The sequence below is a fragment of the Raphanus sativus genome, chromosome 4, assembly GCF_000801105.2.
Source record: "Raphanus sativus cultivar WK10039 chromosome 4, ASM80110v3, whole genome shotgun sequence".
NCBI lineage: Eukaryota > Viridiplantae > Streptophyta > Magnoliopsida > Brassicales > Brassicaceae > Raphanus > Raphanus sativus.
Genome location: NC_079514.1, coordinates 11,934,448 through 11,948,329, shown reverse-complemented (window position 1 = coordinate 11,948,329; position 13,882 = coordinate 11,934,448). Strand labels below are relative to the sequence as shown.

The 13,882-nt window shown below is 41.5% G+C and overlaps 5 protein-coding genes across 5 annotated transcripts; 4 read left to right on the top strand and 1 right to left on the bottom strand.

The window, feature by feature from the left end:
- The first annotated feature begins 71 nt into the window (after window positions 1–71).
- LOC108854295 (60S ribosomal protein L5-2-like) lies at window positions 72–2,311 on the top strand. The gene is made up of 9 exons (XM_018627819.2): window positions 72–224; window positions 481–550; window positions 641–732; window positions 810–936; window positions 1,087–1,166; window positions 1,273–1,389; window positions 1,538–1,672; window positions 1,754–1,923; window positions 2,054–2,311. The coding sequence occupies exons 1-9, from the start codon at window positions 222–224 to the stop codon at window positions 2,169–2,171; spliced, it is 912 nt and encodes a 303-aa protein (XP_018483321.2). The 5' UTR covers window positions 72–221; the 3' UTR covers window positions 2,172–2,311.
- Window positions 2,312–2,628: 317 nt separating this feature from the next.
- On the top strand, window positions 2,629–5,105 carry LOC108848418 (uncharacterized). Its single transcript, XM_057009137.1, has 5 exons — window positions 2,629–2,693; window positions 2,836–3,217; window positions 3,305–4,443; window positions 4,518–4,621; window positions 4,706–5,105. The coding sequence occupies exons 2-4, from the start codon at window positions 2,869–2,871 to the stop codon at window positions 4,596–4,598; spliced, it is 1,569 nt and encodes a 522-aa protein (XP_056865117.1). The 5' UTR covers window positions 2,629–2,693; window positions 2,836–2,868; the 3' UTR covers window positions 4,599–4,621; window positions 4,706–5,105.
- A 572-nt stretch (window positions 5,106–5,677) lies between these two features.
- On the top strand, window positions 5,678–8,692 carry LOC108832204 (formin-like protein 9). The gene is made up of 4 exons (XM_018605699.2): window positions 5,678–7,188; window positions 7,276–7,454; window positions 7,523–7,773; window positions 7,842–8,692. The coding sequence occupies exons 1-4, from the start codon at window positions 5,780–5,782 to the stop codon at window positions 8,457–8,459; spliced, it is 2,457 nt and encodes an 818-aa protein (XP_018461201.1). The 5' UTR covers window positions 5,678–5,779; the 3' UTR covers window positions 8,460–8,692.
- Window positions 8,693–8,821: 129 nt separating this feature from the next.
- Window positions 8,822–11,612, bottom strand: LOC108832205 (probably inactive leucine-rich repeat receptor-like protein kinase At5g48380). The gene is made up of 3 exons (XM_018605700.2): window positions 11,443–11,612; window positions 10,422–11,287; window positions 8,822–10,135 (listed from the first exon to the last, which is right to left on the bottom strand). Exons 2-3 carry the CDS (start codon window positions 11,262–11,264, stop codon window positions 9,098–9,100), a joined length of 1,881 nt encoding a protein of 626 aa, XP_018461202.1. The 5' UTR covers window positions 11,265–11,287; window positions 11,443–11,612; the 3' UTR covers window positions 8,822–9,097.
- A 620-nt stretch (window positions 11,613–12,232) lies between these two features.
- LOC108832199 (uncharacterized) lies at window positions 12,233–13,123 on the top strand. The gene has a single exon (XM_018605693.1). It carries the CDS (start codon window positions 12,233–12,235, stop codon window positions 13,121–13,123), a length of 891 nt encoding a protein of 296 aa, XP_018461195.1.
- The last annotated feature ends 759 nt before the right edge of the window (window positions 13,124–13,882 follow it).

The following is a 13,882-nucleotide window of genomic DNA, read 5'->3' as shown; positions in this document are numbered from 1 at the left end:
CTAGATATTAGATGAAAACATATTTATTAACAACAATTATTTTTTTCATATTGAGCCTCAAATCTCTGCTACATCACAGAGTGTCCTACCGTAATCGAATCGTGGCCGTCGATTTTGATCACAAGTTACACTAGGTTTTAGTATTTTAATATCGGTTTCTCTTTTCATCTCTTCTGTGACAAGCCTCGTAAGTCGTAACGATTGTCCGGCTGCCACTGATCATGGTGAGTTCTTCTTTTTCCTCTCTCTTTTAACCTATCATCCGATCTCGAGTTTCTCTTGTTCCGTTCCTATTGTCTCGACGTATACGAGTCTCAGCTAGATTGTATCATGAAAATGTAGTTATTTTTTTTCACATAATGTTGGTTTCGAGCTAGTTCATCACATGTAGCTAGTCTGGACTAGTAATTTCTCAGCATTCAACAGTGCCTCATTTGCTTCGAGTTGATCCTTATTGTTTTCTACTGCATTTACTTTTAGGTGTTGGTGAAACCCCAGAAGAAGCAGGCTTACTTCAAGAGGTACCAAGTCAAGTTTAGGAGAAGGCGTGGTATGTTAATGTTACCTAACTAGTCTGTCTTGTATGTTTCTGTTCTAATAATCCTTTTACGTAGAATTTTGATTTATCTGATTTGTTAAGAGGGAAAGACTGATTACCGTGCAAGGATCCGTCTTATCAACCAGGACAAGAATAAGTATAACACACCCAAGTATCGCTATGTCGTCAGATTTGTAAGTGACTTCTCTCTGTTCATGTCAATTCTTAATTTTCTGTTGTTGATGTTCTTTTGCATGTGATGTGATGATAGACCAACAAGGACATCACTGCTCAAATAGTGTCTGCCACTATCACCGGTGATACTGTTCTTGCATCTGTCTATGCGCATGAGCTTCCTCGCTATGGCCTTAAAGCTGGTCTTACAAACTATGCTGCTGGTAAAGAAATTAAACCTTTCTAGCTGCTTGCTTATAATCTCTCTCCTTTTTAATAATATGCTTATGAATCTCATCCTGCTGCTTGTTCCTCAGCTCTCATTATTTTTTATAATCTGCTTGCTTATGAATCTCCTTGTTACACTATTTCAGCTTATTGTACTGGTCTCCTTCTGGCTCGCCGTGTCCTTCAGATGCTTGAAATGGATGCTGAGTACGAGGGTAACGCTGAGGTACGAGTTACTGAATGCAAATATATATATAGCTATTTTTTTTGTTTCTGCTTCTTCCCTGTTTGGATTAGAATTAACTGATGAACCATTTTTTATTCGTAAATAGGCCACAGGAGAAGACTACTCTGTTGAGCCGACTGACACCAGGAGGCCATTCCGTGCTCTTCTCGATGTTGGACTTGTTATGACCACAACTGGAAACCGTGTGTTTGGTGCCCTCAAGGTGCTTTAAATAAACCTTTTCTTGTTATCCATCGATAATGTGTAAAGATTCAGCTCACAGGCAATCTGATATCTTAGATAAACCAAGGGTTTTGTTTTTTTGGAGGATTGAATTAATAGGTGTGAGTTTATGATTTCTTATCATCTAGGGTGCTTTGGATGGTGGACTTGACATCCCACACAGTGACAAGCGGTTTGCTGGGTTCAACAAGGAAGGAAAGAACCTCGATTCTGAAATTCACCGGAAATACATATATGGTGGTCACGTTGCGGATTACATGAAGGTATTAACATCATTTCTGGTGGTACAATTTGATTTCATAATTGTCCGTATCCATTTCCAAATGTATGATTACAATGTGCAGCTGTTGATGGAGGATGAGCCAGAGAAATACCAGAGTCATTTCAGCAACTTCTTGAAGAAGGATCTTGCACCCGAAAACATGGAAGAGATGTATAAGAATGTACACGCATCAATTAGAGCTGATCCATCATTCAAGACATCTGACAAAGAGGCTCCTAAGGAGCACAAGAGGTAAGAAAAATCATGACAAATAAATTCAGAAGAATCTTTCACCAAAAAAAAAAAATTATAAGCATTGTGTGGTGCTTTGCTTTTACCAGAAAGCCTTAAATATATGGGTTTTGGATAATAATGATAATAGGTACAACCCGAAGAAACTGACTTATGATGAGAGGAAGGCTAGTCTGATCCAACGAGTGAAGGCTTTGAACTCTGCTATTGGCGGGGATGACGATAAGGAGGAGGAAGATGACGAGTAAACATAGTGTCTCCTTTACCATGGTCACTGAACCATAATCTTCTCTATGGTTTTTTGTTATTTATATTATTGTTTAAACAGAACCAGTTAAGTATTGTCTTTTGGCGGGATTGTGTAGTGAGTGGAGGTTTGAGAACCCCTTGTTTTCAATCGAATTCAATAAAAAATCTAAGCGTTCTTTAGAACTTTGTCAGTGAGATTGGTCTAAAACCGTTCCCTGTAATAGTTCTGTTTCTCTCTCTTATGAAGAAACACTGTCAAGAACAATAGTCAAGCAGCTATCATCATACAAGCACGTAAGTTGCAACGACCGTAAGGTTTTTTTAAAAAACAACTAAACTAGGAAAACAAAGTTTTTAAAAAATAATTGAATGGGCTCGAACCGGTCCAACAGAACCGTCTGATTTGAGGAAAAATAGCGAACCAGAAGCTACTCGGTTATGTAAAAAAAAAACACAGCTTAACTGAATCCATTTTTCTCCTTTCAGTTTTGTCGCGGCCACCACCACGGCGAACTAAACCGGTACTCTTCTTTCTCCGATATAAAACCCTATTTTAAAAAGAGATTTTCGATGTCAATCTCTTCATACCTGGAATTGATTTTAGGGCTTTAAAAGTTTCGTTTTGATCGGTGTTTCTTCTTCCCTCCCTCTGATTCTCGTCAGATCAAGTGAAAATCTCAACTAGTTACCACCACGATGGTGAACTTGTTCTTGTCTGAACCCACCAAGTGGGACGCTGATGCTCACAACAATAGCACCAAAACCGATGTGATTTTGCCTCTTCTGAATAAACTGAGCTCTCACATCCAATCATTAGTCACTCGTGGAGCTCGATCAGAAGCCAAACTCTGGCTTTGCAGCGCCCTCTCAACCCTCTCCATCTCCCCTAGAAGACAAATCAATCTTTTCATGAAGTTGCTTAGATCAAAACCAAGAAAGAAACAGCTCGTCTCTCAGCTCCTTCAACTGATGTTTCAAAAAAGACCTAAGAAGCTTGGCTCCGTGCTAGCTAAAAGAAGTTATCTACTAGAGAAGTTCTTTCAAGGTGATGAAGAAGAAAGTCTTTATAAAATTCAGTTTTTTTATTACATGATTCTTGAGATTTTTGCCTTCATGTTGTTGTTGTTTGCAGGGGATCCAAAGCGTATACTAGAGTGGTTCTCTGAGTTTGCTTCTGATGGTGGCTCTGATCACAAACGAGGAGCAAAAGCCTTGGCGCAGTTCGCATTTGCAAACCGAGATATCTGCTGGGAAGAGCTCGAGTGGAGAGGCAAACACGGGCAGTCTCCCGCTGTTGTTGCTACCAAGCCTCATTACCTTCTCGATCTCGACGTCCAACGAACCGTTGAGAATTTTCTTGATAACGTTCCTGACTTCTGGTCGTCCAGCGAGTTCGCTGAGTCGATCAGAGACGGGCAGATTCTGTTTCTCGACACCAAGTTCTTTCTAGATTTATTTACCCGTTTCATGTACGAAGAAGACATGAACGATGTGTGGGACGCTGTGGAGGAGTTTATAGCTGAAGAGTCTTTCTCTTCTTTGACGCAGCATCTGCTTATCGCTCTCGAGGAGCGTGACTTGTGTCGGTTTCTTGAGTTGCTTGGTAGCTGCTTTGTTGATTCGAGGGTTGTGTCCTGGGATGTTGGGGATTCGTCTTCCTGGCTAGGGGCTGTTGTGTCGAGATATGGTGATGATGCGGAGTCTATTGATGAGCTGCTGCTGTTGAATTCGGTTATCAACCAAGGTCGTCAGCTAGTGCGGCTTGTGCGTGATGAGAGCGTGGATGGTGAGGGAGAGGTGTTGAAAGAAACTATTGCGGATGTCTACAGAGGTTTGGATAACGGTAGTGGCTTTTTTTCTTTGATCCTGAGAGAGCTTTCGAAGATGAAACACACGGAGGTGATTAGACTACTGGGGATGCTTTCTTGGACTGTTCAGTTCAGATTGTCGGAGGAGTGTCAGAGTCTTGATTCGTGGGAGTCTCTGTTTAGAGAAAATGGGATTGAGTTCCGCAGGTCGAGTGATCACTCGCTGCTAAGTGGTAACGGATTCTCTGAAGAAAGCGAGTCTGAGTCTGATGGTAGAAGCCGTGTTTTTAAAAAGAGGCGCAAGAAGGGGAAGAAGAAGAAAAGAGATAAGAAAAAGAAGAGAGCTATTGATGAGGAGGAGGATGAGGATGATGTTCTCGTTGGTGATGAGCTTTTAGGTCTGAATCAAATAAGTCGAAGTTGGTTGCTATCTACTGATGGGTTTTCTGCAACATGGACCAGTGTGAGTTTCCTGTTCTTTGTTTTATTTCCTTATGATTATGATTGATGTGTTTCTTATTTGAGTTGATTTTTCAGGTGGATTTACCGGAACACATAGCGAGATACTGTTTGTCCAGATGGATGAAGTGGTTTCTAGCTAGACAAAAAAAGAAATGATTCACAACTAAGATGACAAGATGGTAAGGTTGCTGCTTACAACCATAACTAGTGCGCTTTACGTGTACTCAACAAAAGAGATTTCAAAGGTGTTTTCTTGTATGCAGATCCTACAAATAGATCCAATAGGGCGACACTCTGATATGTTCACTAAAAAGTCGCCACTCATCAGAGCTTGATTTTGAAAATGGTACGAATGAGAAGGTATTAAAGAGTGTGAATGGCAATAGCAGATCCTCTCTTAGGTGGGTCTAAAACTAGAAAATGTTGAAGCAATGGAAATAGCTCAAGAGGCAAGACTATAAAACTGCATCATGATATCTCTCAGTTAAGACTATTGTAACTTTTGGCTTATTTATTTGGTCACCAATTCACATGTGTTCATCTCGTGACTTTCTTTAACGCAACGCAGTTCATTTAATTCTAGCTGCTGAATTAGATATAACTCCAATTATGTGACGAATCATTTGCATGACCTAATAAAGCAAATCATAATTAGTTGTTGTATTTTCATGGATATCATCAGGTTTATTGGTAAATGGTAAACCCAAAATCTGAAAATAAGATAAGAAGAGTGTGTGGGGGAAAGATGGGCTTTTTGAATAAGTTTAAAATGCCAAAGTACTGTACAATAGTTTGATGTTTCCCATGAAAAGGAAAGAAGTGGGTAATGGAGAGAGAGAGTGGTGTGGTGCAGGAAAAAGTCAAGAAGATTCTTTTGAAAGACGGGTAAACACTTCAGAGCCCAAGTAATTATTGCATATCTTATACAGTCTTTTCCTGGATTCACTAAATCTACTTACATTTGAATACAAAATTCGTATATCAAATCCAGAAGACATTTATAAAGTAAATATAGTTTTTCTTACTTAGGTAAAAAATACTAAAAACAAACTAAGCAATGTTTTTTTTTATAAAACAAAGCTTTGTTTTATCATTTTTAGTTATTAACTGAAGTATTCTCCAAATTTAACCCATCACGGGGTAAGTAAGACCTAGTGGCTAGTAGTAATAAATAAATAAGCTACTTTGGTTGGTAAAAGTAAAAATGGTGGCAGTGTCTTGTTATTATTACGCTCATATGTCACAGCTCACAAGGACAGAGAGAGAGAGACCCCATTATAGAGAGTCTTTAACTTCTTTCATGTGAAACAGTGACTTTGCAGAAACCCCCAGAAGCAATGCAGACCTTTTGTTGTTTCTCCCTCTTCTTCATCCTCCTCCTGCTATCATGCGCACCTTCCCCTCTATCCTACGCCTCCTCCGCCCTCAATCTCGGCCGTCGTCACCTCTCCGACAACGACGACGCAGGAACTCTACTCACTCCTGCTTCACCCATAAGTCCCCCTTTCTTCCCTCTCGAGTCCTCAGCTCCTCCTCTTCCTCCTCCGCCGCCTCCGCCCACCTTCGCCGCCTTCCCGACTTTTCCCGCCAACATCTCCGCCTTAGTACTCCCCCGCTCTCCCAAACCGCATTCCACTTCCCCTGCTCTTCTCGTCCCCGCTATCTCCGCCGTCCTCGTTGTCGCAACACTTATCGGCGTAGGTTTGTTCCTCTACGGCCGGTGGAGAGGGCAGAACCGTCATTTCAAAGACACTACTAGTACCACTCGTGGTAGCGGTAGTAGTAGTCATAGGAGCCATGGGTATGATGAAGAAGAAGAAACGAGACACGTCATCACCAACAACTTCTCTGTTTCCGCGTCTTCTCCAACCTCTGAGGTTCTATACCTCGGAGGAGATGAACCCGACCGTGTTATAACCAGTTTCGTCAAGCCTCCCGAGTCTCCCGAGATACGCCCTCTCCCACCCTTGCCTCGTAGCTTCCAGCCTAGCTACGAAGCTGATCTTCACTCTGAGAGAAACGAAGACCAAGACGAAGAAGAAGAAGAAGAGTTCTTCTCACCTCTTGCTTCTTTGTCTTGCTCCCCGAACTCAAGTCCATCTCGCTCCGGGTTCGAGCAAAGCTCCTGCGCCTCCTCCACCTCCGGCTGGGTTTCTCCGGCAAGGTCGTTCACCATGACTCTGTCTCCAGTCCAACAGCAGCGCTCGTTCAGTAGACTCTCAGACGTCTCTTCCGATCGTAACCTTCATTCTCCTTCCCCGGAGAGGCTAAGAGTGAGGAACAACAACGGACACGTGTCGTCTTCTTCTCTGAGAATGTTCAGCTTCTTTAATCAGAACCTGAGCTTCCCTCGGATCTCCTCTGCTTCCACCTCCCCTGAGAGAGGAGGTTTCGTGCGGACGCCTCTCTCGTCTCTCTACTCGTCTGTTTCGAACTCCCCCGACGGGTTGTTCCGGAAGTTTATAAACAGCTCGCCGCCGGTTTGGAACGACTTTAGCCGGAATGTGAAGTCCGTGTTGCTCTCCTCTGAGTCGGTTTCGTCGAGAAGGGACTTTGTTATCAACATCGGTGGCCAAGCAGCAGCAGCAGCAGTAACAGCTCCTCCGACCAGACCGCCTCCTCTTGTCCCACCTTCACAGTCTTTTGTGGTTCAGAATGATGTTAAAAAACCATCCTTTTCGGACAAACTCGGACCAGGTTCTTGTCAGAACACCGCTTGGGATTGTCTTAAAACGAGCTCATTCAAGTAAGAGAAAGTGAAAGTTATCTTTCTTTTTTTTTTGTCTTTATTTTCGTCTGATAAGAGTCTAACAAAGTTTGTTTGTTTGGGCAGATTGAACAAAGAGATTGTAGAGACTCTGTTCATCTCAAACTCGTCAAGTCCAAACATAAACCAGAGAGGACTGACCTATGATCTTCCCACTCAAAGCGAAGTTTTCTACCACAACATTGCTACTCGCCTTCAACTTCTTAACTTGACCACGAAGGATGTTTGTAACGCTCTTCTTGAAGGTAAATCACCGGTTAAACATTCTTTTGATCTATTCCCATTTTTCTAATCTTTTGAGTTATTCATTCAGGTGACTCTGATGCACTTGGAGCTGAGCTTCTTGACTGTCTATCGAGACTGGCACCTAGTAAAGAAGAAGAGAGGAAGTTGAGGAGCTGTAGTGATGATGATTCAGCGATTATCAAGCTTGGTCCAGCTGAGAGATTTCTTAAGGAATTGCTTCATGTGCCGTTCGTGTTCAAACGGGTTGATGCTTTGCTCTGTGTAGCTAACTTCAACTCCGAGATTGAATACCTCAGACGATCTTTCAGTGTTGTGCAGGTATAATTTTCATATATTCATCTCATCTTGTAAACTTATTATGTCTCATAAGTCTTATTTGTCTGCAGGCTGCTTGTGAAGAAATAAGGAACAATAAAATGTTCTCTAGACTTCTGGAAGCGATACTCAAGACAGGAAACAAGATGAGTGTTGGAACAAACTCTCATGCTTTTAAATTCGACACGCTCCTCAAGCTCGCTGAGGTCAAGGGACTAGATGGGAGAAGCACCGTCTTGCATTTCGTTGTTCAGGAGATGATAAAATCAGAAGGCTCTGTGAAAGTTTTGGACCGCATTAGAAACCTGAGCTCAGAGATGGACACGGTGAAGAAGTCGGCTGACGTTGAGTATGGTGTTCTAAGAAGCGGTGTGTTGAAGCTTTGTCAAGGAATCAAGAACATCAAGGAGCTTCTGATGCTGAGCGAAGAGAGTGGATCTTGTGGAGAGCAGTGGCTGAAGTTCGAGGCTAAGATGGCTCGGTTCTTGGAAACTGCTGCAGGGGAGATTCTGACGATCAAAGCACAAGAGGGCTCAACGCTGTCTGCATTGGAAGAGGTCACAGAGCTATTCCATGGAGGTTCTGTCAAAGAAGAAGGTCACACACTGAGAGTTTTCATGGCTGTGAGAGACTTCCTGACAACTCTTGACGAAGTATGTAACGAAATGGGAGATAGATTCTCATCTTAAGATTTCAAAAATGTAGTTGAAGTAGATGATCAACGAAGTTCTTTGTTAGGAAGTAGCCTTCAGTTTTCTGTTATCTCTAAAATGAGATACCTCTAAACTAATAAGGGTATCTTGCAATCTGTTGTAACCTGCACTGTTTTAGCTTCAAGTAGGCATTAGATGGATGGATTTTAAGACATTTCTTGTACTTTTTCAGGCTTGAAGCAAGCATTAGATGTATGGATTTTAAGACATGTCTTGTCATTTCTCTCAACTTGAAAACCATAAGCCTAGATTTGGAGTTCTTGTTCATTTTATTTAGGGATCCATTAGAAGAGGTCTAAGACCATTGGTTGCAGTATGATGCTAATTAACAATGTAAATCTTTCCAAGCAAATTGAATTAAGTGCTGCAAAGATTTTGAAAGAATAACAAAGATGTAGTGACAAAACCAAACAAGTGGCTGTTCTCAAAACACCCAAAGCTCAGTGTAGTAATAACAGAGAGTGCATCTAACAGTTTCTTATATTACAACCACACACACCATCAACGAGAAACACAAATACTTACTTATATATATGTATATATATATCGTGGGACTGCTAGGACTAAAGATATTCGTTCGTTTCAGAAGTCTTACTTACCTCCTTCCTCTTTGATCAGCGAACAATGAGCTCTTCAACGAAGTCGGCTTCTCCTGACTCAGACGGAACTAAGATATCATCTTCCGTGGTGAAGTTGTAGCTCTCCCCAATGGCCCTCAGAAACTGGTACACCTCAAACATGGTAGGCCTCTGCTTTGCTACTTCCGGTAGAACGCAGTTGCATGCTACTTTGAGCACTTTGAAGATCTCATCATTCACACTCTTCCCGAGTAAAGACCTGTCAATCGCTTCCTGCAGTTTTGACTCGCTCGATAGCTTAGTAACCCATTCCACGAGGTTACCCTTAAAGCTATTATCTTCTTCTTCATCTGCTTCTTCGGATCCTAGTGTAGTCACACTAGTAGCTTTTTGACCCGTTACAAGCTCTAGAAGCACAACCCCGAAGCTGTACACATCTCCTTTCGGAGTTGCCACCATGGTTCTCGAATACTCCGGAGCAACGTAACCAAAATCACCAAACTCCCCATTGACAAACGTGCTCAAATGCGTATCAATGGGATTCATCAGCCTAGCCAAACCGAAATCCGAGATCTTAGCCTCGAAATCTGCGTTCAACAGTATGCATTTCGAGCTTATGTTGCGATGGATGATCCTCGGGTTGCAGCTGTGGTGAAGCCACGCTAGTCCTTTCGCCGCCCCCAACGCGATTTTCAGCCTCGTAGGCCAGTCCATAGGCTTGAAGGAAGACTCCTCATCTCCGCCTCCGGGATGTAACTGATCATAAAGGTAACCGTTGGGCATGTACTCGTATATCAGAAGCCTCTCCTTCTTGGCGATACAGTAGCCCAAGAGAGGGACCAGGTTTCTGTGTTTTACGGATCCCAAAGTCTTCATCTCTGAGTCAAGCTCTTTCTCAGAGTGTTGAGAATCCTGCAGCCTCTTCACCATGAGAGGAGTCCCGTCTTCGAGCACTCCTTTGTACATAGTTCCTGTTCTTCCTTTTCCGATCATGTTGTCTTTCTTGAACTCCTCCGTTGCCTTCATTAGATCGCTTAGCTTCATCTTAGAAACAGACTTCTTGAACATGAAAACCTGAAAACACACAAACAAACACCAAACATATATCACAACTTCAGAACATAACATCATACTCCTCCGTTTCATTTTAAGCATCGTTTTAAATTTAGGCACACATATTAAGAAAAAATTACTTACTTTTTGTATATTTTCTAAATAATAACGTCATTGCCTATATACATCTAATCATATTAAGAAAACATGATTTTTATATATTTTCTAAAGAAAAACATCATTATCTATACACCTAATCATATTTCAACCCGGTAGAATATATGATCAATTCAGTTTTTGTTGTTACCTTAACGCCTTTCTGTTCTTTCAAGATCCTAGCCCATCTGTTATCTTCAGGATCATCCTGCAACTTCTTCCGAATAACAGCCAACCTACGGAAGTAGAAGAACAAGACAACCCCAACGACTAACGCCGCTGCGACCAGTCCACCAACCGCAGCTATAACAATAACTTTAGCACGAGAGCTAGCAGGACCCTTGCACGGATCCAGAGGCTTACCACACAAACCAGCGTTACCAGAAAAGTCACTAGCTCCAGCTTTCAAGACGGTTTCGTTGAAAGTCGGGATAGGACCCGAGAGACGGTTGTTAGCAACGGACAACTTCTTGAGCCGTCCGAGTTGCCCCAGCTGAGGAGGGAGAGTCCCCGTGAACTGGTTACCGTTAATCATAAGCTCGTTCAAAAACGTGATGTTCGCGATTCCGACAGGGATTTCGCCGGAGAAGGAGTTCTCGGAGAGGTCGAGGGTCGTGGCTGATGGAATCAAGGAGGCGATGTTGGTCGGCAAAGGTCCGGAGAAGTTGTTTCTCGAAAGCTCGAGACCCGTTAGATCGGAGCAGTTCTTGATCCCGAGAGGGAACTCTCCTACGAGACCGTAGCCGGAAAGCTTGATGCTCAAGACTCTGTTCTCGTCGTCGTGCCAGCAAGTCACGCCGTTGAATTTGCAGATGTAGCCTGGAGTGTCGTTGCGGATGATCCAACCCGAGAGGTATCCTTGTGGATCCTTGAGTTGGGATTTTATGCTACTCAAGCAGTTTAAGTTGGCCTCGTCCGCATCGATGATGCTGGAGAGGAGGAGCAAGCAGAGAGTAGTCCCGAGGAAAGCTGTGAAAACTAACCTAATCACCATCGTACTTCAAAATTCGCTAGGAACTAGAGAGAACAAAAGAAGAAAGAAAGTTATAAATAGCAACAAATCAACTAAGAGAGAGAGAGAGAAGAAAAAAAAAAGCGATCTTGAAATGAGTTGACTTGGAAACGTGATGAGAATTCACAAAAAAAATCTCTCTGGTGGAAAAGTAACTTACGAAGGATAAAGATGAGGGAAAGAAAACGAGAGGTTAGGTCTTCGTCTTGCTGCTCTTCTTCATGAGTGACGAAGACGAAGAAGAAGAAAGTCGCGCATCTGCGTCTGTTTAATGAAAGGAGGAGGAAAAGCGTGAACGATGAAATGACTCTCTCTCTCTCTCTTTAATAATTAAAAGACATTAATTTTAAAAAAAAAGAAAAAAAGAGGAGTTGGAGTCGTCGGTCTGGTGTGTCGTTGACTCAGACTTTGGATTGTTTTTTGCGGAAGAATCAAAACTTCGTTGGAGAATAGGGCAAAACAAGATCAATCATCTGATGAGAACGCAAACCAAATCGGTCTTTCCGCGTTAAGTATTTCTTTTGACTTTTCAACATCATACAACAGTATATCTTTTTTTTTTGTCTATTGTTCGACATCTATCGTTTGCAGAACGTCTCCAGCTTATAGGATCAGTTCTATACAGCATTATAAATTTTTGGATGGCAGCCTACCGGTTACCAAATGCGTGTATTCGGAAAATCAACAGTTTATATGCAGCTTTTCTTTGGTCGGGACCAGTGCTGTCAACGCACAAAGCAAATGTTGCCTAGATAGATGTGTGTAAGCCCAAAGATGAGGGTGGTTTGGGTCTGAGAAATCTCATAGAAACAAATAATGTATCATGTATGAAGCTTATTTGGAGATTTTTATCTGGTAAAAACTCTTTGTGGGTGAAGTGGATATGGAGATACCTCATAAGGAATGGATCATTTTGGAGTATTAAAGAAAGTAGTTCTTTGGGTTTCTGGATGTGGAAGAAACTGTTAAGGTTAAGACACATAGCGTATCAGTTTGTTCAAATAGAAATCAGTAGTGGAGCTACAACATCTTTTTGGCTAGATAATTGGTCTCTTTTGGAAAAACTGATTGAGCTAACAGGAGAAGGAGGTTGCATAGCTCTTGGTATCTCACTGGACACCACAGTGGAGAAGGCGGTTCAGATCTACAGAAACAGATTACACAGAGTTCCTGTGTTTCGGCAGATTGAGCAGGAGGTTATTAATCTGAGAAACAGAGGAATGAATAATCTACAAGATGTGTGTCTATGGAAGAAGGAGAATGGGGATTTCAAGTCGGAGTTTGTTACTTCTCAAACTTGGAACCTCGTCAGAAGTCACTCCCCAAAGGTTACATGGAGTAAAGGTATCTGGTTCTCTGAAGCAACTCCGAAGTTTGCTTTTCTTGCATGGCTTGCTACTCGTAACAGGTTAGCAACAGGAGATAGAGTTCTTAATTGGAATCCTATGGCTATTACAACCTGCTGGCTTTGTAAAGAAGAGATGAAAACGAGGAATCACATTTATTTTGAGTGTGCTTACTCAAGAGAAGTGCGGAGCAATGTGATTGGTAACTTGATGGGAGATGTTTGCTTATATCAATGGGACAGAGTGTTGAAAGCGATGGTAGATGGAAGGCGAGAGAAGCATGTGACCTTCCTATTAAGATACAGTTTCCAAGCTATAATTCACATGTTATGGTTAGAAAGGAACACAAGAAGAGTTGGAGAGGCTAGTCAGCCGCCGGGTTGCATAGTTGCTAGACTCGATAAGCTAGTGAGAAACAGAGTAACATCTCTAAGAAAAAGAGATGGAGCAAAGTATGAAAGGGCGATGGAAGTATGGTTTGGAAGAGGAAGATAAATCCTAGTAGGAGTGAGTGCTAGGTGCTCAGTAGGAATGAGAGCTGAGTGAGCATGTGGTGAAGCTTGGATCCTAGTAGGAGTTTGAGGAAGATGGTGGTTTTGAGGAAGATGGTGTTTTCTTTTGAAGTTTTTGGAGTTTCTTGGAGGTTGCATTTTATTTCTTTCTTAGATTGGAGTATTATGTAAGAATCAAAGTAGCAGTCTTTGGCTGTAAAAATGTTTTTTTTTTATTTGAATAAATTTAAATTTTTTTTTTTTTTAAAAAGCATAGATTATACAAAGGGGCAAAGAGCCCAGCTAGCTAAAGACAACATGCCCGATGTCTATCTCGGCTTATTAATTCGATTACAATCCTGGACATTAGAGCTCATATATTATCATCAAGAATTTTTTATATAAAATTGAATTATCTCGGCTTTTTAATTCGATTATACAATCATCGGGTTATATGAAATCGGGTTATAGGAAAGTTTGGTTCGGGATTGGTTCGAATTCGACCTTTCGGGTTCTATTGAATTTGAATCAGGGTTAGTAAATTTTCAAAGAACCAATACAATTCAATGTGTTTTCGGATTTGGATTTTAAACTTATTTTGTAATCAAAATATAAGTAAACCCGGTTCTTCGATATTAAAATACTTGATTTGTATTTATTTTGTAACCAAAACATAAGTAAAACCATGATCATTTAAAATTAAACGAATGGTAAATATATTTATTGATAGAAAAAAAACTAAATAAATGAAAGTATAAAGCGA